General features: G+C 37.1%; 1 protein-coding gene across 3 annotated transcripts in view; it reads right to left on the minus strand.

Moving 5' to 3' along the window:
- Positions 1-203: 203 nt before the first annotated feature.
- The window catches only part of ssh2b (slingshot protein phosphatase 2b), a 31,472-nt gene continuing 5,441 nt past the window's right edge, over positions 204-26,234 (minus strand). The window contains exons 1-15 of one of the 3 annotated variants that reach the window (XM_048165444.1): positions 19,593-20,284; positions 14,278-14,393; positions 14,119-14,183; positions 13,753-13,874; positions 13,602-13,667; positions 13,444-13,509; positions 12,115-12,309; positions 9,831-9,924; positions 9,585-9,713; positions 9,452-9,498; positions 9,131-9,277; positions 7,810-8,010; positions 5,082-5,991; positions 4,543-4,564; positions 2,540-2,703 (exon numbers count right to left, since the gene is read on the minus strand). In XM_048165444.1, the coding sequence (XP_048021401.1) occupies positions 2,678-2,703; positions 4,543-4,564; positions 5,082-5,991; positions 7,810-8,010; positions 9,131-9,277; positions 9,452-9,498; positions 9,585-9,713; positions 9,831-9,924; positions 12,115-12,309; positions 13,444-13,509; positions 13,602-13,667; positions 13,753-13,874; positions 14,119-14,183; positions 14,278-14,393; positions 19,593-19,711 (2,325 nt within the window). In that variant the 5' untranslated portion in view covers positions 19,712-20,284 and the 3' untranslated portion in view covers positions 2,540-2,677. Of the gene's footprint in view, positions 2,704-4,542; positions 4,565-5,081; positions 5,992-7,809; positions 8,011-9,130; positions 9,278-9,451; positions 9,499-9,584; positions 9,714-9,830; positions 9,925-12,114; positions 12,310-13,443; positions 13,510-13,601; positions 13,668-13,752; positions 13,875-14,118; positions 14,184-14,277; positions 14,394-19,592; positions 20,285-26,234 lie in introns of those variants that run through there. The other 2 variants (XM_048165442.1, XM_048165443.1) reach the window with 2 other exon arrangements.

Consider the following 26,234-nt stretch of genomic DNA (forward strand, 5'->3'; position numbering starts at 1 on the left):
TTATTAATATTATTTATAGAGACTGGACTCACATAGAGCAATTTCTGTTTATATATTTATATATATACAAAAAAATGAAAATTAATTTTACATAACATTTTAAGATTACATTTTTAGGCCATTTTATTTTTATTTTTTTTAGGACTGTGGAAACCTGGTCATAAAATACCCCCCTCCCCAAAAAAATACCAAAAAATACTTTGTGAATTTGAAATTTTCTTTAATTGTCACAGTTTATGCACAATAAAAAGAGAAAATATTTTTCCAGTCTTACGACAAACAGAAAGACACATTTCAGTTTTCTTTCTTTCTTTTCTGCACTGTACAACAAACATCCTTACAAGCAACTCTAAATACATACTCTGTGAGCATGCTTCCAAAATACAAACCACAGTTTAAAAAAAAACATAAAACAATAATAAAAAGTGCATATTAAAATACCCCATGTTTCTTTTTTGTTGTCCCTTTAATAAAACAGAAAATGCTGAAGAAAGAAACTGCACCAAAAACAGACAGAAAATACACACACACCCATGTTTAAGTATACATATCATACACATCCACAAAATATGCATACGCATAATGAGGCCCATAAACTCTACATTCTACGTGTACCACAGAACTGATCCCATTCTCATTAATCCAACATGCATACACATATTAATCTCACATCTGTAAGAATTTTACACTCACAATTACATCTCATTCTTTTTTTAATGTATTTAAACACACTCATCTATGGCTCTCCTTCAACCCCCAACACACACACACACACACACACAGACACACACACGCACATACATGCACACACACCTCCAGAATCCAATTCAGCAGAGAACATTGTGGGTTTCGTTCATAGACTGACAGGTAAAGGATGAAGTGGTAATGTACTACCATAGTATGCAAAGAACGACCTGATAGACACTGTGCAAAAAGTATATCAGTCATAGCACTTCATTGTTCCTCCAGAGCAGCAATTTTTTTCTACTCAAATGATGGGTCAGGATTACACAGTTCCTATTTTATGAGCCATCAATCCCACCAAAAACATTCAAATCACATTGTGCTCTAAAATGTCCACATTGTTTGATTTCCGGTTGGATAAGGCCCACTGAGGTATGCGTGGCAAGTTAAACAGATAGTTCAGCCAAAATGACCATTCTGTCATCATTTACTCATCCTCATGTCAATCCAAAACTGTACGACTTTGTTTCTTATGTGGAATAACAAGACACTTTTAAAAATATCTTCTTTTGGGTTCCACAGAAGAATGTTATACAGATTTGGACTGAGATAAGGGTGAGTAAATGTTGACAGAATTATCATTTTTGGATGAACTATCCCTTTAAAATCACAAATTCACACTTGCAGACACAAACACGTACACTCACACATACAGAATAAAAGTCACATAGTGTGATAAGGGTTAACAGTTCGTTTCTTCAGCCTCCGCAGGGGATGTGTCCTCCCATATTGTTGGCGTGTTGCCACGGGTATAGAGGCAGGAGCAGGTAACGGGGCGTAACCTGCCTCCTCCTGTTTATTATCCTCCCTCCAACATTGATTGGTGGGTGGAGAGAGTGGCAGTGGCATGGGCATGACATCATAGTCACTATATTCCGCATCTTCAGTCTGATCATTATTCTCTGCGTGTCCGAGCGTTTGAGATCCAGGGGACGAAACAGGAGGGGCAGAAGAGGAAGGGAGAGCAGGAGTGCAAAGAGGTAAAACACGCTTCTTTTTTGAGGTATCGTCACTGTACGAGTGGGGCCGTGGCTTATTGGTGGGAGCAGGGAGTAAGGCGGGACGACGCAAGTCAAGCTCGCTCAGGTCAATGGGCGAGAGCTCCAACGATCCAAGCTTGGCCAATGAGGCCGAGCGCTTCATCATTGAGGGTGGGGTCAGTCCAGCCTGCCGGATCCGAGCCTCCACCTCTTTGGTCCTCTCTCGCATAGCCCAGCCTTTTCTTTGCTCCCTCCTTGCCCACGGGAGGGACCTGTCCGAGCAGCCACTCACCTGCCAGAGGAATGCCCCAAGCTCTTTCAGGGTCTCCCAGGTTTCTCTCATGTCCTTTGGACAGCGTCCCAGGGGACAGTCAGAGTCAGTGTAACTCTCCTGCTCGGTGATTCCCTCAAGCTGGAGAAGCACGACTGGAGATGAGCTAGATGAATCTGAATGGCTTTGTCTTGAGTGCGTGAGGCCGGTGTTCCTGTGCTCTCCCTCCCTGAGTCGTCTCTCGCTTTCACTCCCTGTTCTGTCCTCTTCAGCTGAAAGACTCTCATCTTTCTCCATCTTGTCCGTGTTGTTCTGAGGCTGGTGATGGTGTGTTGACACAGTGCTTGGATCAGGTGTGAGGTGTGTGTGGGATGAGGTCTCCTCAGTTTTCTCTCTGCTGCTGGTGTTGACGGGGGAGCTTAGCGAGGGAGATGCAGGGGCCGAGGACACCTGTGCCACTGACGAGACCACCTGCTTGATCTTCTGCTCAAGCTCCCTGGTGGCTCGGCGCACGGTGCCCTTTGGCCAATCTTTCCCATGCTCCACCTTCTCAGTTTCAGCTTCTGCTGATGTGGCTGGAGTGAACTCCTCTTCCTCACTGCTGCTACAGGAAACAGGTTGGCTGGTAGGAAGGGGGGGAGGGGTTACACTGTGCTGTATGGACTCCATTTCTGAAACTATGTTATGGACTGAGACACTGCAGCTCTCCTGTAGCAGAAAAACAGGGACATGGGGTGGTCATTTGAATTGAATATGTACATCCATTATTTTGTGATTTAAAGGGTTAGTTTACGCAAAAATTAAAATTCTGTCATTAATTACTCACCCTCATGTCGTTCCACACCGTAAGACCTTCATTCATCTTCAGAACACAAATTAAGATATTTTTTGATTAAATCCGATGGCTCAATGAGTCCACCATTGCCAGCAAGATAATTAACACTTTCAATTCCCAGAAAGCTACTAAAGACATATTTAAAACAGTTCATGTGACTACAGTGGTTCGAACTTAATGTTATGAAGCGACAAGACAAAATAATGACTTTATTCAACAATATCTAGTGATGGGCGATTTCAAAACATTGCTTCATGAAACTTATGAACCTTTTGTTTCAAATCAGTGGTTCAGAGCATGTATCAAACTGTCAAAGTCACGTGATTTCAGTAAACGAGGCTTTGTCATGTCATAAGTGTTTCGAAATTTCAACTTTGGCAGTTTGATACGTGCTCCGAACCATTCGAAAACAAGATTCATAAAGCTTCGAAGCTTCATGAAGCAGTGTTTTAAAATCACCCATCGCTAGACATTGTTAAATAAAGTTATTATTTTGGTTTTTTTGGGGCACAAAATGTATTCTCGTCACTTCGTAACATTAAGGTTGAACCACTGTAGTCACATGAACTGTTTTAAATATGTCTTTAGTAGCTTTCTGGGCATCTGAAAGTGTTAATTATCTTGCTGTCAATGCAGGCTTCACTGAGGCCGGTCTTACTCACTGAACGAAGGTCTTACAGGTGTGGAACGACATGAGGGTGAGTAATAAAGGACAGAATTTTCATTTTTGGGTGAACTAACCCTTTAAAGGTGAAGTGTATAATTTTTTTGCCTCTAGTGGCACAAAGCAGAATTGAAAAAATAAGTCGATAAAATGTGAACAATGCTTGGCCGTGCAAAACCTTGATACTAGGGTGTTGCCAGGGAGTTACCATGTGATTGCTATGGCATTCTGGGTGGTGGAGTAAATTCATAGACGCATAGATGCTAGACGTTAGCTTAAGGTGATGATACACGGGGCAACTTTTTGAGCAATGCTGCCGGACAATGTTGTCAAGCGATGTTGCTTGGGCACTTTCCAATTGAGAATGGGGAACAAATTTTATCCAGATAGAAATTTGTTGCCCATTTTCAATGGGAAAGTGCCCAACCAACATTGCTCAACAACATTGCCCGGCAACATTGCTCCATGTATCATCACCTTTAGAGAATAAAAGAAAACATGTTTCTCTAGTCAGTCAGATGACTGGCTACTATTACTGAACCCGTAAGTAATTTGTTACATTTAATAAAAGAGTCACAGTGGCTTTCCCAGTGATTCCAACTTCCATTTGCATTTATATTTCGTGCCAATTTTTTCCAGAAGTGACCATTTTGTTCTTTTGAACACATCAGATGGAAACGCAGCTTTATTCACAAGTTGTTTTCATATTTTTGGTATAAATGAAATTCGTAACTGGGATGGAAGCAGCTAGTGTTAAGGATTGGTTATAGGATTGGTGTTCTTTTAGTTTAAATGGGAACATGAAACTGGAATGTATAAAAGCATTTTAATGTCACAAAATTACACACTTCACCATTCACTATACATGTGCATAAAACTCCAATACAGCTTCAGCAGATTGATCAACACCATGACAGATGAATGATCCCATGCAACATTTCTCATCAACAGTGGGTGGCAGTGTGGGGCATGAGATTTCACTCAAACATGGTTATGGTGAGACACGGTATGAGAACGGATCCTGATTTTAATAAAGTTTGACACTTACTCTCTGGAACATTATTCCCTTGCTGCAGGACGATAACATAATATTAAGACAGATTCATTTAAATATTTGTCCAGCTATCTAAATAAGCATTTAAAATCATTCATAGAGATTTATTTCACTGATAGTTAACACTGTGATTTTGTTTATTTCTCCAAGTAAGAAATTAATTAAACACAAGTTTAGTATTTTAGCACATTAATACATCATTATAAAAGTTTATGAAAAAGAGTTTGGCTGATTCTTTAAATGGACAAGCCAAGTCATCATTTACTCACCCTGTTGTTCCAAACATGTATGACTTACTTTCTTCTGCAAAAATAAATGAAGATATACAAGATATACAATGAAAGTCAATGGAGTACTATTGTTCCCCACTGACTTTCATGTTATGACAATATTCAAAATATCTATTTGTGTCCCACAGAAGAAAGCACAGGTTGTACAGGTTTGGAATGTCATGAGGGTGAGTAAATGATGACAGAATTTTCAATCCTACTATGGGAAGTTACAAAAATGGCATAATCCCCCCAGTCCCTTACCTTTTTCTGTTCCTCCTCTTTGATAGGGTTGTCAGGAAGTAGCCGTTTGGTCTCTACACTTGGACTTTTGTCCCGAGGTGCCTGCTGCACCGCCTGCTCAGAAGTCCCGCGGATCTGACCCTCCTGAGAAAGGCCCTGGAACTTCTCTCTGGCACTGAAGAAGTCAATGCGATCTGTGCTTAGAGTCGAGGGAGGGGTGGTAGAGAGCTCAGCTCTGTGTAATGTGGCACTGGGGTGTTGGTCTTCATCACTGCTGTGACTTAACCCCGCACAGTCCGTCTCCGTGTTAGGCACTTGCTGGCTGAGATCCTGCAGCCCTGAAGAGTCTGGGGCCTGTGTGCATGGCTCAGGAGTCCTACTCCTAACGTTCACAGATGAGAGCACCTTTGGACTAGACTTCTCCAAAGGCACAAGATTGGACACCTCAAGCTGCTCAGGCAGTACTTGATTGGCCTTTGCATCTGAGAGAAGCCTGGGGGACGAGGGTGGGTGATGTACAGCTGCGGGCGGATGAGGACGACCCAGCGAGACAGCCTCAGCAACGGTCACAGAGGTGACATCAGATCTGGCCTCCGGGACCACAGTGGCAGCCCTGGGTCTGGGGATGGAGGGGGCCTCTGTGAGTTTATGGAGGTTGTCGTCAAGGTTCCCCAGGCCGTTGTAAATGTGAGTATCTGGCCAGGGTGTCGTATCGGGCTCCGCCTGCTCCTTAACTCCAGTAGCATTGGCTGAGATGGGTGTGAGAGTCTGCAGTAGCTCATGTATTGAAGGTGACGTCTGGCCGAAGGTCTGGTTGCGGGAATTGGAGCGTCCGAGAGACTGTGCAGCAGTGGCCTTACAGAGCGGCTCATGGTGCTCCGACAGATCACTATCCGAATGGGAACGCCACAACTTATTGTGTCTCTGTTTGCTATTATGGAGAAAAGGAAAGATTGAGTAAACAAAACATGCAGGGAGTGGCAATAACTAATAAAATCAAAAAGGAGGTGTATGTTTATGAAACTAACCACCAGTGGAGCAATGAATAAAAGAACTAGAGGTGTGCATTTTGGTGGCTGATATATTATTTGATAATAAATATGGACAACTGATTATTATTGATACAGAAAGTCGAATTACAAATGATAATTCTAACTGATAAAGTGTGACCGTATAGTTTCTCGCTGTATTGTTTTTTGTAGTGTGCACGCAAGACCTAACCAGTCTCACATGTCAATGTGCATGTGTGCGCATAGTGTATAAGTGTGAGCTGAAAGAATACCATGTTTTTAGACTAGTTGACGTCACTGTGGTTGTCAACTTGCATTGTGTTTGGGCTAGTTTTAAGTGGGATCATCTGCTGTAAGTAACAACATGCCATTTTCATACTCTGTATGTTTCATGCTGCACAAACTGTTGATTACTGGTTATGTTGTCAGGCCAGAAATTCCACAGTGCATTCCTAAGATAATATGTTTAACATTTTGCTGTAAAAATATGATTCTGTTTTTGAAGCAAACTACTAATGAATTATAACACACAGTCCTGCAGAAGAACAAAAAGTCACTCATAGCACATTTGTATTATTTCACACCCTCTGCTCTAATCAGCTGAGTAACTATTGACTGTAACAACACATTTACAGACTTACAGTACACATATGACAGCTTGCAGGATAAGACAGAGAAATGTCAACTGTGGTATAAATAACTACCAAACATTCACTGGCGGTTTTGTTCATCTTAAAAGAGTCATACCATGGAAAAACAGGATTTTTTCTTGCTTTGCTGAAATAAGAGTATACAGTAACAGACATACACTACTTTTTTAAAGTTTGGGGTCGGTAAAAATGCTTTTGAAATAAGTCTCTTGTGCTCACCAAAACTGCATTTATTTGATCAAAAACACAGTAGAACTATTATTACAATTTAAAATAATTGTTTTCTATTTTAATATATTTTAAAACGTAATTTATTCCTGTGATGCAAAGCTGAATTTTCAGCAGGCATTACTAGAGTCTTCAATCAGTCACATGATCCTTCAGAAATCATTTTAATAAGCTGTTTTCTTTTCTTCTTATTATTTTTCCAGTGTTGAAGGCAGTTGTGCTTCTCATTGTTTGTGGAAACCATGATATGTGTTTATTCAGGTTTCTTTGATAAATAGAAAGTTTAAAAGAACAGCATTTTTTTGAAATTCAAATGTCTTTACTGTCACATATTTGATCAATTTATTGCATCCTTGCTGAATCAAAGTTGTGTATGAGGTAAATAAGTGTTTGAACTGTTTAAAGAGTCAGAGAGACGATAGAAAATTATGTAAATATAAAGAATTATGTAAATATATAAACTTCAGAGGAAAAAAAAAAACCGAATGTGTATTATATGGTTCCTTAATATTTCACAGCTTGAGAGGTTTTGTTAGACCTAAAAACGTGAATAGCCCCATTCATTAATTTTACAGGAAGTGCAAAGTGCATTGTGTTGCCCCACCCACACCAAAGCCCACATGCACAAAACTACAACCTCTGAGACGCAAGGACACGATCAAAGACGCATACAGTATGTTACTAAGCGGAATGTGGTCAAACAGCCACTGTAACTTCTCAAAGAATACAATTAGAGCCCTATAATCAACTGTGAAAAGAACAGTGTCATCAGAATGGAGTGAGTGGCATACTTGCATGTTTAAGTATTTTTAATGCACAGACATTTCCTGCTATTCACAAACATTCAACTGACATATTTACCTGGCCATCAGGATTCCCTGATACTCTTCCAGCTGTCTCATGAACGATGGGTTGGGTTTGGTGACGGCCCTCCGCTCTTTAACATACTCAAAGGCCTGCTCCAGGTCCCAGCCGTACTCCTTCATGGCATATGCGATCACAGTGGAGGCCGAGCGACTGACACCCATCTTACAATGCACCAGACACTTTGCCCCTGCTTTCCTGTAGGTATCAGATTAGTTTTTTGTTAAAAGATGGATGTAGTGCTGCTAGTACTGTCAACATGACACATGTTGGTAAAGCAAAACTAAAACACAGGTTAACAATTAATTTGAATTAAGACTTTATCTGAAACCAAGGAGGAGAGAGAAAGAAAGAGAAACTTTGAACCTGAAATTACGATTTATTTATACAAATTCTGTGCTCACATTATATCAGAGTGACTGTAATTTTGAGTTTATGACTAAAAACTGTTCATACCTTGTCAAACTTGAATTACAAAAAGAAAATTCTGATTTCTCCAGCATTTCTTTTGATCATCCGTTTATCCTTATGAATTTTCTGGCTGTTATTTGATTTCTAAGTTCTTATTCATTTGGATCATGAGCATTTGCATTGCTCATTGGTTTCCTTGTATAAAAATTAATTGTGACGTCATTTTTAAAGAACGGCAGCAGCAAAATGGCAGCATTCTCAACAGTAACAGCTAGTTAGATACCTCAACGCATTTTAATAAGCCATTTTATTATAGACAGTGTTCCAACGTGTGCTATTTTTGCTCTATTTTTTAAGTGCATGTAAAAGATGAATTAATTAGGGTTGCACAGCATATTGAAAAATGCTGCTTGCTCAATGTTAAATGATTAAAAACATGAACAATTTAATAGCACTGTTAAGTGCAATCTCAAAATGATTTCCCATTTTTCATACTGTACATTACAATGTTGTGATGCCTAAATTAACTATTTTTTATTATAGATTTATTTTAATACTTTTATATATTTATTTATTATATTAGATTTATAGTAATATTTAATAGACTAATGATAATAATAATTGTATTAGTCAGTTATATTTTATTGCCAGAATTTTAATATCGCTATATCCCTATTTTAGTTATAAAGTACTTTTCTGCTATTAACATCAAAGCCACAGATGGATCAAATATAAGCATTACTAAAATGTTTTAAAGTAGAATCTCAGGATTGTCAACTCATAAATTGTGGTATTTCTGACATAACAAACGTAGCAAAAGAAGTGTGAAACAACTTTATAACAATTACATCTAGAACACCAGCACATATTACTCCAAAGAGAGCATTAGGAGGTTATTCCTACTCACTTGGCTCTAGAAATGAACTTGTAAGTGTCATTCCAGTAAGCCAGTAAGTCTGTGGCCTCTTCGTCGTAAACCCGGATATTGTGGTACTCAAATAGCCCTGGAAAAAAGTTGTCGATCTCCCGCGTCACATTAAGGATGTATTGCACCCTGATGGTAAACACAAAGACATAACTGAAAATCTGTATAATCATTAACGCCAGGAACAGACTTCAAAGAGAATATAAAAGATAACAGGTTTATGGCTAAAACAGCAAACTAGCTTCTACCGCAGGTATTATAGGCATGAGAGTGTTTTCAGACGAGGACGTCTACAAAGCTCACCCGCTGTTTTGTAGTTCTTCCAGATTAGATGCATTCCATTCAGAACCCTATAATTAGATATAATTCAAAAATGACTGATGGTACAATGTAACTGAAATGTATGATTAAAATGTGTGGGTGACATCACTCTCACCAGGTAAACATGCTCAAAAATCTCTGTGGGCCTGTCCATCTGTCCCAAGATGACGATCATCTCATTATCAATGTACTCCTTAAACTCCCGTAGGTTACACACCATCTGCATCTCCAGCTCCGTGCGGATCTAAACAGGAGTGTGTGTGTGTGCAGGTACAGCGTGAGCTGAGTACACGTGAGAAAATTCTACAGAATTAATAAATCATTCAGGAAGTGATTTTCAGGATGTGTATTTGCATCATACATCTTTTGAGGTGACGTTCTCAAGGTCCTTCTGCATCATGATCTCTCTTAAACGATTCTTGATGAGTCTTTCTGTTCTTTCTCGCTCAGTTGGCCTGGAGACACAAGGTAAAAAGAAAAATAAACTTTCACTATTCTGTTAAAGCCATCACATCCTCCAAAACCACTCGAAAAAAAAAAAATATTTTGTTCAAATCTAACACACATCCACTCGTACAACTTTGCAGGCCAAAGATATGATTAATGAATAATATTTAGAGAAAGTGTCTTATTTTAAAGTGCCCCTATTATGCTAGGTTACTAATTTTGTTTTGGAGGTCTTCTACAAAAGGGTTTCATGCATCCAGGGTCAAAAACACTTTAATTTTCTCATAAAATACATTGCAGCATCACCTCTTTTCTCACAGTGTCTGAAATGGTTTGATCAAGGATCCAGTCTCTCTAAACCCCTTCTTTTACGAGAGCCTGCTCTGCTCTGATTGGTCAGAAAGCCCAGTCTGTTGTGACTGGTCTGCTTACAGCGTGTGTCAGAAACAAAACATCCATTACCATAAATTATATTTGCGGGCAGCCAATGAAGACCATAGGTGGGCATTATGCAAATTTGTTACAAACCTATGTAAGTTGGTGAAGGAACCTCATGAAGACTCACTGGAAATGTCAGAAACTGTTCAGCCTTTTATGTTCAAACCGAAGTCGGACAATGATGGAGAGACTCAAGAAGTGACATGTAGAATGCAACAGGATGTTGATTAGTTGCTTAATTTATATAGTTGATGTGGCATATCATGATAATCTATAAATCGCTCATGTGGGAACTTTTTGTAAGCCTATAGAGCCAGAGTATATGCTGCATGAAGACAGAACAGGTATAGTTTAGTTTAATTATGGTTATAACTTATGTTGGTATCTTCCTTTTATGACATGCTATTGCATTTGTGTTATGTACTGTATTGGAATAACATAGCCTCACCCCTTTGTTGCGTGTTCTCGGGGAGGGGTTTATATAAATTTTAGGGTTAGTGATGTCACCAACCAGGAAGAAGCTTGTTGTAGTTCCTACCAGCTGTTTGTTGTAGTCCTTAAAAAGAGAATTCTTTAAAAGAAAATATCTCCCTTTGCTTTGAACTTTGAACGTCGTAAGTTTGCAGATGTTGTTTATGCTCTAACAGCAACATTACAAACTAACTAAAGTTAAAAAAGTGAAATCATAATCAACCACCCCTTTAAGGCATGTTTATTCAGCCAGTTTCTGTCTTTTGGAAGACAATAGACCAATTTGGTGTTTGCAAACAGCGATGACGTTTTTTGTGGGCGGAGCCTAGCTGGTTGCAGAAAATGACAGTTAGGCAGTAGAAGTCTATGGAAGCCACGAAATAAAAGAATAAAAAAAAGTTAATTTCGAGTTTATATCTCACAATTCTGACTTTTATTTCTCGCAAATCTGAGTTTACATCTCACATTTCTTACAAAGAAAAACAGAATTGTGAGATATACTCGTTATTCTGTCTTTTCTGAATTGCAATTTATCCCGCAATTCTGACTTTTTCCCCCTCAGAATTGTGAAATAAACTCACAATTGCGAGTTATAAAGTCCGAACTCGGAGTAATAAACACGCAAATGCAAGAAAAAAAAAAGTCAGAATTGTGAAATAAAAATTATTATGTTTAAAAGTTATCTATGTAAAATATTATAGGTTTAAATTATTTTAATTATAATTATTTCATGCTGTAACTGCTATGTATGTATGTCCTCTGAACTGCATATGTGAATATTATGTAGACTTAGTGTTTACATCAAATTCCTGCTTTAATAGTCGACTTAATCCTTGCAGGTGTCATCAGTCCAGTCTGTGAAACGTCTCTGTTTATCTTCAAAGGACGTTTTCAATTATGGTTTTCTTTAAAAATGAAGACTATATTTTTTGCATTCCGATTCCAACATCCAGAGGCACAACAAAACATTTTTCTCTTATTCTGTGGATTTTGCACATTTTCCTTCAATTGCTACCGCTATTTTTCTGCAACCAGTATGCGCGCGCAGCTGCAAGTGACGTAATTGTGACGTCTGCTCCAAAGTGGTCTATAACTTCATTTGTCGAGCATTTTGATCTTTGAAACTTAGCAGACCTTTTAAATTCACAATCAGCTATATTACACACTACATGAAAGGTGATATTTGAAAAAAGCATAACAGGGGCACTTTAAAAAATAAAGTCTCATGATCCTTCAAAACTGGCTTCAATTCGCTCAAATTGCAGGATCCTTGACAAATTAGTACTCACACATCAGAGAAGAGCACGGGCGAGTCTGCACGGTGGGACTGCACATCCTTCATGGCATTCCATTCGTTGATGCAGGCCTGATCTGAGGACACCCGGCTCTGGTAGTAACTCACCCAGGTCAGGAAGAGGCTGCCTGGGAAGTAGTTATGACAGCGGGCCACTTCACATGCCTTATGAAGAGACTGCAGGGCTGACCTGAGAGAAAGAGGTGCTCCATGTCAAAACATGTCACCATATAAAAGTTGGAATGTACAATAAAAAGAAAATCCAGTGGTGAACCATTGAAATTTCAAAATACTTATGACGTAACTAAGCCCCGTTTACTGAAATCACATGACTTTGGTAGTTTGATGCACGCTCCGAACCACTGATTCGAAACAAAAGATTTGTAAAGCTTCGAAGCTTCATGAAGCAGTGTTTTGAAATCACTATAGATATTGTTGAATAAAGTCGTTATTTAGTTTTTTTGGCGCGCAAAAAACATTCTCGTTGCTTCATAACATTAAGGTTGAACCACTGTAGTCACATGAACTGTTTTAAATATGTCTTTAGTAGCTTTCTGGGCATCTAAAAGTATTAATTATCTTGCTGGCAATGGTGGCCTCATTGAGCCATCGGATTTTATAAAAAATACCTTAATTTGTGTTCTGAAGAAGAACGAAGGTCTTATAGGTGTGGAACGACATGAGGGTGAATAATTAATGACATATTTTCATTTTTGGGTGAACTAACCCTTTAATGTCAAAACATTTTTAATAAAAAAAAAAATCATATATAATTTAAATTATATGCAATCAGTTCATTTTTTATGAAAATAAATAATAATAATAATAAATAATATTAAATAATAAAATATATTACAATAAAAAATATGTTAGTGGAATAATACAATTCACCAATTGACTATTTTTTGTAAAATATCTAACTATGTTTGATTTGATAAATGGCAGAATGAAACAAGTTTTCATATCAAATTCAGTAAATGTGTTAAATAGTGATGCACCGAAATTTAAAAAAAAATAAAAGAAAAAAATTGTGACATCTATTTAGCAGCGTTTCTCGCGTCTATTTCATACACAGTGTAGATGAGCTGTAACAGGTAAACATGTCAGCGGTGTGGAAAATATAGATTTCTTGGTTTTAATTGATCTTCATTTTGATAAACTGATATTGATTATTAAATCCCAAGATCTTTACTACTAGTTACAGCACAAAATAAATATGATAACTTAAATGTCAGTTCTGTTGTTTGCGTAAAAAAATCATTTCAGTGCATCACTACTTAAAATTCTATTTAATGAATCTCAAGAAGAAAGGAAAAGCACCAACCACATGGCTTGGACTGAGACTGGCTTGAATATGTGTATCCTGTTATCTGTAGACACACTGAAACCCCTGTGAAGAAAACAGAGGAGTGAAACACTATCCGAACAACCTGCACAATCAAATGTACATTTGTCAGTTTTTAACAGATTTGCCACACCTACCCGTCACCATCCAAATGGATCCGTGCGTCACTCCACAGAGGAAGCACCATGCCTATGGAACAGGAACTGCAACACACACAAAATGTATTTATTTGTTGTTAATACATTTAATTGGTTTAACTTAACAGTACAAGTAGCAGCACACACAAACCTGTCGGAGGGGCTGAAGTCCATGCCCAGCACCACGCTCTCTTCTGTGTCCTGTCTACCATTAGTGGAGACCACCACCATGTAGCGGGTGCACTGGGGGAAGGTGCTCTCCAACCGCACAGCCTGTAGGGAGGGTAAGGAGTTAATTCAGAAAAACACAGTATCAGTTTTTTTAGATAAGCCCTTTAGGTTTTTATGCTATGATTTGCATGTTCCCTAAGGTTGCTGCAATACATTTTGGAATTTTATTATGTGTAAAGTATTCATGCAGTGTTGCTTGCTTCTGTCCAAAACTTGCCCAAAATTGTTGTCTACATGGGCAGCTCACTAGATTTTGGCAGAGAGCTAGTTACTGTGTGGTGCTCACCAGACGGATGTTGTCCTCTGGCCGCAGTAAAGTGAACATGGTCTGCAGGTGCTGCTGAAGATCCCCTGTACAAAAAGAGTTAAAATACATTATTAATCATATATATTCATATGCTTTTTATTGCCTAGCTTGCACGTGCTGTCTAACGGATGCCCATACCTGCATGTTTGCTGCGCTGTGCTGTAATTCTGGAGGAGCAGGAAGAGGAAGAGGAGCCATTCCCACGTGGAAGAAAAAGGGCAGCACCTTTCACTGTTAGAAAGCTCTCACTGATGCTGAGGACAGAGAAAGGGACAGAAATTGAGATAATGTGTATATCTGAATATGAATATACTACTGTTCAAAAGTCTTGGGTCAGTAAGATTTTTAAAAAAATAAATAAGTAAATACTTTTATTCAGCAAGGACACATTTAATTGATTTTAATCAAAAAGGACAGTAAAGACGTTTATAATGTTACAAATGTTTTTTTATTTCAAATAAACGCTATTTTTTAAATATTCTATTTATCAAAGAACCTAGTATCACGGTTTAAAATATTAAGCAGAACTAATGTTTTCAACATTGATAATAATAAGAAATGTTTCTTGAGCACCAAATCAGCATATTGGAATTATTTCTGAAGGAGTGTGTAATCCTAAATAAGTTAATGAAAATTAGTGAGTGAATTCGGACATTAAAAAGGCCCGGATATACTTCATTTTCCACATTCCGCTGCGTTCTGCGCACAGCATTTGACCGTGAGCACAGAAAGACGCATCTAGTGGACTTTGTTTTCCAGCGCTCAAGTCACTCGCACATATGCTGTTGCTACGCGCACCGTCCGGCTCATTATTGGCCGCATCGTGCTGCTCACGTGAACAGCATCGGCCAATACTGAGCCGGCGTTCGGACATAAACACATAAGCCTGCACTGCGCTCACTACGTCAACTGCGTATGACAACAGTTTGAATTGTTAAATAAAGTCATTATTTTCATACATGAAAATTGAACTTGAACTGTGTCAAGATTTTTGGGTGGAATAAAATGGCCTTCTTGAACAATGTTTCAAAAGCAGAAAGCTTGTTTAGCACTAATTTATCACATAAATAGCACAAGGAATAGCATAGGATGCACATTAGTTGGGGAAATGATCCTTTATCTGTGTATTTTATCATTCCCTGTGCAGCTCCTTTTTAAATGAGCAAAATGAGTAGTGCTTTTTCTGGCAAGTTTCATCATTCTTCATCAACAGTAGACAAAATGCATTATTAAAAAAACCTATCACATTACAATAAATAACTATTTGCCTTGAAACCCATGAATGTGTCATGTAACGCACATTAAAATGAAGATAAAACTAAGAGGAAACCTAAAAATCTACAGAAACTAATGTTTAACATTATTTAAAGAGGATCCATTAAGGTTTTTTTTACATTTAACTTTCTTTAGCGTTTAATGTTGCTGCTTGAGCGTGAAAAAGGTCTGTAAAGTTACAAAGCAAAGTCACTCGAAAGGAAGTTAATCTCTCTTATCAGTAAACACTGTTTCTGAACTCCCTGAAAAACCTCGATTGTAGATAAATCTGCATACTGCATAATTACAGTGTTTAATTTACAACAATAATCTATGATTACATCTATTATATAATTACTTGATTTTCCACAAATTCCTTCCATCTTTTCCACAATAGAGCCCCTTTTTGCTTTGTCAATTTTAAAGAAAAGGTAAGGATTTCCATCTTATATATTTTAATTACAATTGCTTTCTAGTCTTCTATAGTGGGTGAAGTAGGTTGAAGCCATTTACACCAAAGGGTAAATTTTTAGCTGAAACCAGAAATATTCTCTATAAGGTAATTGGTTTCATGCAAATTCAATTTCCCAAATATAAGACATAAAATTGGAATGGAATTTTGATCTTTAATATAGTCTCTAATGTCCTGTGTACATCGTTCCAAAATATGTGAATGACTGGACATGCCCATAATATATGGTGATGATTTGCTACTTCTGAATTAAAGTGTCTCCAACATCCTGATCCTATTTCACTATGGCATTTTTGAGCTGGTGAAAAAAAAAAAAAATCGAATTACATTTTTCCAGACAAATAACCTCCATTGGTGAAAGCCTTTGGTTTTCCATTGGGATCTACATGTTTTTAACCAAGCCTCTTCTGTTATAGTCATGTTTCCTTCCTTCTCTCATTTAATTCTGACATAAGAGGTGGATTCTGTCGATTGTAGTCTTAAGTTTCTTCCGGGAACGTACATGTCACAATATCCCTCATTTAAATTCTTGCCTAAGGCAAACAAGGAGACAAAATGGGGCAAGGCCTGGTTGAGTTGCATTAGTAGTGTGTTCAAAGTAGTAGTGTGTTGAAACGATTATGGTAAGGGGTGTGACAAAACATGCAGGCTCGAAGCAGTTGACCAATCACAACACCCTGGTCCAGCCGACCAATCAGAGCACACTACGCTTTTTGAAAGGAGGGGCTTCACAGAGACAGGAACTAAACACAACGTTACTGACTGGGAAGAGAGCTGCAATAATGTAAAATATTTGAAAAATAAGGCGTTTTTGATCATTCAAGTGTTAAAACCTATATAGTAAACCCCAGAAACAAAACAGACTGTAAATACTATTGCTAGCACTAAGAAATCAGACTGTTAATTTTTAAATTAGACATCTTAACGGTGTCTATCATGTAAAAGAAACATTGTGTTATTTCTATATGTTCTATGAATGTCTCTGATGTGTTTTAAATCCTGTGTGGAACATGAGACACTGAGTTCAGTAAGGAATATGGGAGGACTCCTTTTTGAAGGCATTAGCTCACACACCGAACTCTCTGTGCAGGACACAAACAAGAACACTCTGTTCCCCATCACTGCGACAGCTGGGGGATCTGTGTGTGCGAGTTTCTGTTCTTTGAATAATACCATGCAACATATCTCCTTCCAATCAATGACATTCAGACTATGCAGACTGTAAAACAAGAGCGAGTGTGAATAGCAGAAAGAGCAGAGAAGTGAGAGAGGCACAGATTCATTTAGTGTGTGTTCGTCTGCTGTTTTGAGTCATGTGCGTAACCATATGTCTTTTTACGAGGGTGTTATTGTAGGTCGGCTTAAAAGTGTGAGAATGAAGTATTATGGGAGTGTGTACATGTGACTTTGTGTTGTGTGTCTAAAGTCTGTTGCATCTCTTCAATGATCTGTTGTTAATCATGAACCTGTTACGTTATTTCTTTATAACTACTATAAAGGAGTGTTTCTAATAGGATTTTTTTTTTTTTTTTTTTTTGCAGCATATTTGGGCCTAAGAGCTTTCTAAATAATAATACATCAATACATTCTGTGCTCTAAATACGTTTGTGTGCTGTAAAAATGTATTTTAAACAAACGTTTTTATTAACACCAAGTCAGCAATTGATTTAACTGATTTAAAGGGATTGTTTGTGTTTGTTATTTAGGTAACACTTTACATTAAGGTTTCATTAGTTAACATGCTGTACAAATATACTGATCATTGTTAGTTAATGAATTAACTAATGTTAACAAATGATACCTTATTGTACAGTGTTACTGTAATTTATTATATCATTATTTACACACACACACATCAGTTTATGATAGACTACATGCGGATAGTGGAGTGGAAGAAATGAATATTGTGACAGATCTTTTCTGTCGTATTGTAATGAGTGGAACAGATTATCAAAGTGGGAAAAAAATTAGGGAGGTCAAGAATATCACCCAAAATTATGAGGATTACTTATCAGTATAACTTATTTATTATTAAAGCCCCATTTAAATAAACTTTAGGTTTATAGAAGTGGCTGACTGCTTATAATAAACACACATAAGTGCGCAGAGACATCTAGACAAGTACCTGACACTGTTATTAAAAAGGGCGGTCTTCGCAGTTTCCGCGATTTGGCTCTATTTATTAATTTTATAATTGTATTTTTTCATCAGATACCATCCATGTTGAAATGGAATGAAAGCACATGAGGAGAAGTGTTAATATAATGTCCCCCTGTCTGAATAGGAATAAACTCATAGTTCTTGGCTCAATTTCACATTTTTCATTTCATTTCTTGGCTTATTTCACAACATCTTGGCTCAGTTGGACATAATAACCTGCAGTTGAGAGTAATCAGAGTCGATTCAATAAGGAAGCTTCCCAGTTAAATCCCAAAAATCCTTACACTCTTGAAAACAATTTTTAAAATGTGCAAACTATTCACTGAATACCCACCACAGAAACTAACAAACTCAGAGAAGCATACAAATAAAGTGGCAGTTTTACAGGGGTCAAGAACTGTCCAACCACACTTCAATCTACGGTCGTCTGTCTCCTCACACTGTACGATGAAATAATAAAACACACATGGTTTCATTTAAGCAGTGGTTTGTGTGTTACAGCAGGAAAAGGGAGGGGAAAGACAGAAAGACGAGATGACAAACGTGTAATGCTTAACCGAACACTTCATCAGTGTGTCTATTGACAGCATCAAGTTTGAGTCATTATTGAAACCAGCTGCATGGGTGTTATTCTCCAGCACATTTCTGATTCAATTTTGATCAGTTGATTTATATGAATCAAGAGAGTCTGGATATTCAAAAGAATGATTTTGAGAGAGTTTCTGTATTAAAAATGCTTTAGAACATTAAAAAGATGTCAATGTTGTGTATGTAAAGACAAAAAAGGGCACATCTTAGACATCTTAATCTATCTTAAATTACACATATATACAAATCACAGTTAAAATGTAATGACGTTTCTGCACTGTACTGTACTATATTTTCACACTTAAGAGATTGTGTGGTCTGCAGCGGAATGAAAAGTTTGGTTTTTGCATAATGATAAAAACGGGTGTGCGGCAAGAACTTCCTGTTTACTGAGAATAGGAAGAACGTGTACGAGTGATGTAAGGTGTAAAATTATACTTTGTTTGTTTTGACTGCCTCAATCACCATGTGACACGAATACATGCATATTTAGTTAAGATGAACTGAACATCCTTCATTACAGGGAGTACCAGTTTTCAGTCATGACAGCAAAAATAAAGAGCTCAATGGTCTCGTAATATAACCAAACTTTGGAATCTATGTGTGAGAGAGTGAAGAAAAGAAAAGAAATGAAATGAAATAAAAGAAAATAGAAATTAAATAAAAAACAACTCCCAAAAATACACAAAAGCAAATAAATAAATAAATGCATGCTCATAAGAAAAAAAAAGATATTAAATGAAAAAAAAAAAAAAAATCAATTAAAAGAAAATAGAAAATAAATAAATAACTCCCAAAATACTGGGTAAAAAAAGAAAGAAATTTAAAAATAGGAAAGAAAGAGATTCCAAAATTGTCAAAAGAAAATAAGAAAGAAGAAATAAATAAATATGTATATATTAAAAAGAGAAGAAAACAGAAAAGGACTTCTTAATTTACTTCAATGTTAAAAACATATGCTGATCTTTTTCAAACTTACAAAGGGTTGATGTTGTCCTGGTACATGAAGCCGCTTTGCAGCAATATTTGTATTCCATCGTGTGCAGAAAGGCATTCTGTGGAGGTACTTAAAGCAGTCACCAGACCACCTAAAGTCATCCTTTACGTCGGACAGTGGTGAGGCAACCCTCACTACAGCTTTTCCATCCTTCTACCACATGCTGAATAAACGATTAAAACACACTTCGAATGACTGATCGGAGAAACGTATTCAGAGCTAATTTAGTGGTAACTCATTGTTAAAATCTATTTTTCTTGTTGTGTAGACTCTCAGTTCGGATCTCTAGTGTATCCATCTGCTCCACGAGTAAATAGAGGCAGACACTGAGATGGTGGGTGGAGTCAGGACACGTGCTCCAGTGGACAACAGACTCCTTATCAACCGACAGAGTAAACACAAATAAACTAGATTCAGAGCTATCTGGAATAGAATTTGAATATGTGCATAATAAACTTTTAAAGTCTTTTAAAAGTAATAATAATCTACCGAATGACTATTAAGAAGGCCAACATAACTATTATAAAAGTCCAGTGATAAACCTACAACGAACTGAGGAAACCATAAAATCTAGACTAGACGTGTCTATACAGTCTAAACTGAATATATCTAAATAAATACATGAGACTAGGAACTATGTAATGTAATTATCTCAAACAACAAGGCATATTTGATGTGATCAAAACAGCCTCATACTGCACACTAAATCGCAGCTATACAATAGGAGGAAGCTACAATAAAAGTGAGGAAATTGCAATAAGTGCTTATTAATAACTATAAGCTGAATACGAGCGTGCAACAGCAGTGTTTGATCGAGGTTGTTCTATCTTCAGGTAACAGAGGGAAGATGATGGAATTTCCCTTGGTAATGATAGCAATCATGAGAGCCCTTGGTAGGGGACAGGATAGGTCTTTTCCCATGGGTCGCACTTGCCTTTTGTCCGGCCCAGTTTCCCTTGTTGTGACTGACTGAGCTACTGAAATCCTAAACCAAAGGTGAAACACAAGGCCTGTGTAAACATTTAGGTTGCTTGTCATGTGACAATGTGCTATGGCAATGTATTTAAACCAGTCCAGATTGCTAGGGCCATCAAAACACAAATGGTACTCTTATCAGTGAAACTTGTATAAACAGAGAAAATTACTGGCAAAGTATTGTTTGTTGTCCATTGAAGTGCAGCATTTACTACATAGTTGTGCTATGAATTTTGATCACAGAATATAGTTGGCGCAAGAAATTCTAAGCTAATTCAGAGGTTTTTTTACCGTCCAGATTTGTATCCATTGGATAATTTTGTTCTGTGCAAATGCACACTCACAAAATGCAAACCTGAGCACATATGCAGCGATATTGATTATCAGGATCTGTCTCTCATCATCTGTAGAGTAATCAATAGGACCAAACAGGTCAAGGTCTCTCTTGACATAATTTACAAGGGGTTTTATGAACTGGTTTAATTAGGTAATGGCTCACATGGGTGAATGGAAAATGAGAACCAATCTGATACGATCTCAAAAAGCAACCGTGTTATTGTTTGTCAAACGCTTAATGGTGAATTAATTTGGTGTAGGGGTGGCAAAATCTACATATATTTTAATTTAGCTACACTTAATTCAGTTTATGAGTTGTCTGAATGACTAACACAGTGTCTACACCAGACGCAACAGTTTGAGGCTGTCTACTAGACGTGACAATGCGACCGTTGCAAATGGCCTCGTTTACACCTGGTATTAAGATGCTTTTTTGTCGATCGGATCACCAGTAGACGAGGGAGACACATACCCGTTTACAACTGGTGTTTTAATCCGTCTCTTTTGTACACTTTCGACCACTTCTGTTCTGATTTGTTCGAGGGGAGGGTCTATGGGTGGGTAAATATGTGGGCTTTTTCAGATCTTTCCATCTAATGGACGAAATACGCTCAAGCAATTTACATATGAATGCTCCGGGAGACGTACGGAGGAGAGCAGCAGCTTTCGTTTCTGACAGCCGCAAGACCATGTCTTCAGCCAACAAAGTTTAAATCCCGTCTGGCTAGTGCACTTCCCACAATGTTTATGCATTAGGTTAATAGGCAGAGAGAAGGCGGTCTTTAGTGGCTGTTCAAACGCATAACCACATGAGCGTCTACACTACAAAAGCAATCCGGTTGAATGTGTTTTCGACTACTCCTGGAAGTGTTTGAAAGTGGACAAACTCAAAACGTTTTAGACCCTGTTTATATCTGTATTTAGTGTTGTCCTCTTGTGATTTGATAGACCAAAATGCATCTTAATACCAGGTGTAAACAGGGCCAATTTGTTCTTCGTGTCAGAAGTAGCCCAAGTGCTTGAAGTATGTCAGAAATAGAACAGGGTATCAGTTTAGACAGTGTAGACAGCATCACTGATTATAATGGATTCTATTTGCTTTTGTTGCAAAGCGACACTCACGTCTGGTGTAAGGGGTCTTAAGGAAGCCATCAAAAATTTGCTATTTTTGGGTTAATTTAACCCTGATCAGACATACTTCTTCACGGGTGTTCACACAATATGTGTTCTTACATTTAAAGCCAATTTTACTTAACTTAATGTATGGTACAAGATAGTACAAAGGCATCTGCTTGTATGTATGTCTTTAGCAGTGTTGTTTTAAAGAGGATGACTGTAGAGATGTCACTTTTCTAAGAGAGTTTTACCATGTATAAAACAAAAATAAATAAATAGTCAACCTTATTATCATGACCCATGCCTAATTTACATAGGTTGATTTTTTCTTATATAGAAATGTCTATACATTTTGCATACAGTTGACATATGCGTTACGTGAATGAACACCTTCCCTTGGACATCTAATAATGTCATGTTTATACATGTGAGAAAAGGACTGCTCAGAAATGATGTGGGAATATTATCAGTAGTACATATAAAACACAGCTGTTCATACAAGAAAAAAAGTCCAACAGCACCGGCAGACCATCAAGAGGCTGTTCCACTAAAGGCCATTAGCACATGTTATCAGAACACACGTGACTGACCCTGTGTCAATATCCATTTTACACAGAAGGAAGTTTCTATTTATTTGTAAAAAAAAAAAAAAAAAAATTAGAAATTAAATATTTTTTTAAAAAATTCTGCTATTCACCAAGTGAGTGAAATTAAAAAAAAAAAAAACACCAAAAGGGGTTGATAAGTTTTTTTAAAATACCTTTAAAAGGATACTCTTATGCTCACAAAGTATCAAAATTACAGTAAAAATATTTTCAGCAGCCATTACTCCAGTCTTCAACTTTACATGGTCCTTCAGAAATCATTCTAATATGCTGATTTGTTATTTTTCTGTAAAAATTACAAACATTTTTTACATTTGTTAATGGCAGTAAATTGTGCCCATTTTCAAAGCAGGTGTTACAATAGACAACAATTTCTCAATTATATACTAGAGACAACTTCCTATAAAAAGGAAGGAGACAGGCATAAGCTAAGGCGACATGGGTTCCACTGAAATTAATCTACTTTATTGAGAAAAAGCTTGAGAAAATACTTATTACTGTATATAAAAGTATAATACTAACTTGCATCGTAGCTAATGATTCAATGGGTGTCATTATCGTACAGTCTACATACATTTTTATTAGAATGCATGTTGTGCAGTGTGATTTGTAATGATCTTATAGGATTGCCGAAATAACAGTCTGTATAGCAGGCATAACAGCCTATAAGATCTGCTTAAACAAGTCTTATTTTTCTTCAGTTTAGTCTAACGATTGACCAGTAAGTACAAGATTCTTTTAACAAAGTAAATCTACAATAAAAAGTAAAACAATTAGTATACGCTGACTTACACCTTTGAAAAAACTTTTTATGCTAGATCAGTCATGAATGTACTTGCCTAATCTCTACAAAACCGCAAACACTCTCATCCTCCTCCCTCCCACGTTCTTACCAGCGTCTCCATCCCTGTTTTGACTTGTTTTAAATGCCGCTCTACTCACCCTTCTGGTGCCCTTCGGCTATGACTAATAAAACCACTCCAGTGTGGAAACCACTGCTTGCAGCTAGAGGGTTAAACGGATCACAGTTGTCACGCATGTGTTTTGTGGATTAATTGCTAAGTTTCACCATCAACTCGGTACTCTCGCACAGCCGTTTCAGATAGTACACAAACAGCAAATTGATTCCTCTTTCGCATCTTCATGAGCTTGAACAAAAATACACAAAATTATATCAAAATACCAGTCTTGGCAAGTATTCTCATAAAACACAGCCAGTTATGTCTTAAGTGAACATAAATAGTTGAGAAAGAAATCAAATGTGTATCATTATACTGGATCCATGCATTCGTTCTTAAAGTGAACAACTGTTTCGAAAAAGAAAAAAAAAACATCCGTAAAGCTTTGAAGCAGTGTTTTGAAATTGCTCATCACTAGATATTGTTGAAAAGTTGTTATTTTGTTTTTGTGGCACACAAAAACTATTCTCGTTGCTTTATAATACTAAGGTAGAACCACTGTACTCACATGAACTGTTTTAAATATGCCTTTCTGGATCTTGAGAGGTTCAGTGACATTGCTAGCAATAGAGACCTCACTAAGCCATCAGATTTCATCAAAAACATCTTAATTTGTGTTCTGAAGATGAACGAAGGTGAACGACGTGAGGGTGAGTAATTAATGACATTATTTTCATTTTTGGTTGAACTAACCCTTTAATAATGTTGGAACTTTATTAGTAAGGTTAGTAGTTTTTGCTGTGGTATTGAGATGTGCTTTAAGTAATAAATGGAAAGCAAAGTTACATTTGCCACATTAAATTTTGCTGATGTGAAAAATTATCCGATCCATGAATCAAAAACCACAATATGATTTGAACTGTGAGTTTTGTGATCCGTTGATCCACTACTTGCAGCCCTATTCTTCATAAATCAGAATATATTGGCCTCAAGACAGAACAATATTTCTAAACACCTTCTAAAAATCTACTGACATTTACTGAAATTATGATGTTAATGAACCAACAAGACAAAAATGTATAACTCACTCTAGTGGTTTTGGTGTTTCCCATTGTCAGCTTCAGTAAAATACCAATTAATGCACATCAGTTAGATACAATTTATTCTGCTGCTATGTTAAAGGTGCTAAAGAGGATCTTTTCGTCGACTGAGAAACCAAAGACTGTTAGTGAGTTTTTGAAATGAGCACATGCGTAAGAACAACCCCCCTCCTTCACAGCTCATTTCGAGGGAATGCCTCCCAAAACTTGTGCACGAGTATTGGAACACAAGTGTTTACCACCGGCATTCGCTGTGTCGTGTTAGTGGATTCATTATGTCGGACTCACCGCAGGTAACTCATAATCTGCAGTTGTTACTCCTGTCTCCTGACAAAAACATTGCATGCGGCGCCTGTGGAGTGTGGAAAGTTACTGGAGCGCGCAGCCACGCATGTAAATATGTAAGCGCACTAAAACTGTGTACAAGTGATTTGATATACTACTGTTGACTATGAAAGAAATAGGAAATACTGCAGGATGCAGAAGCTCTAAAATCAACAATGATTTATGGAAACTTGAGTAAAGACGAAACTGGCTGAACTTGCTTGTTCGGTGTCTCTATGAGCGAAACATGAGAGGAAAAACTACATCATGTTGTCACAAAATTACCATCTAACTTGACATGACGAAATCACTGAATCTCAGAGCAGGTCTCGTAAGATGTCACTGCTATCATGATAATAATGTCCATAGAAATCAGAGCTGTGGCTTAATGATCTGTCAATCCACAGCATGCAATGTGTTATTAAAGAGGTCCGATATCTGATGGCATATTCAATGACACTGATATATGAGAACTTCCCATCTCATTTGATACTCTCTCAAAAAATGGAAGTATACTCTTAATCTCTTACTAATCATCATTTAAGAATGTCTGATTAAAATGTCAATGATATGCGCATAAACTATATGATATGCGCATGAGAAGAGCAAGTGAGGTCTCAGTTTAGTTAAGGACAGTATGCTATTGATTTCTAACACAGCTCTAAAGATCAGAGATACCATAGAGCTTATAATATCTTTAGAGAAAAAACTCTTTTAACATTGTAACGCTTAAGGGAAAGATTTTGTTATATAATTTCAACTTTTCACCCGAGAGCTTTAAAGACATTATGAAAGAGAGAGCTTTCTTTACTCTGTGTCAATGTATTAAAGCAATGTATTGCCATTACGTCATAAAGTAGGAGTCATTAGAAAGAAATTATAAAGGTCCTTGTTCGTGTGACTGCCTAATGCATGGGTCGGGAACCTTTTTTGACCAAAGAGCCAATTTTTAATTTTTTGTTAATGAATTTATCTAAAAAAGCCAAAGTAAAAATAATATAGTCTAATATTATATATATATATTTTTAAAAACATTTTAATAATAGTATCTTTATATTGTCAATACATGTAAAATGTGCCATGCTTTAGTGGAGGATTTCTGTCACCTGGTGGAAAACAAAAACACTTTTCATGAAAATGACATGAAATTATATAACCAGTAGATGGCTGCAGAGAACCACTCATTAGCTCATTTGCCATTTCCAATCCTTTTTATAGTCCCTTTTTAATGTGTTGTGCTTTTGGATTTATTATAAAATTAATATTATG

This window comes from Megalobrama amblycephala, linkage group LG18 (genome assembly GCF_018812025.1).
Source record: "Megalobrama amblycephala isolate DHTTF-2021 linkage group LG18, ASM1881202v1, whole genome shotgun sequence".
NCBI classification, from domain to species: Eukaryota; Metazoa; Chordata; class Actinopteri; order Cypriniformes; family Xenocyprididae; genus Megalobrama; species Megalobrama amblycephala.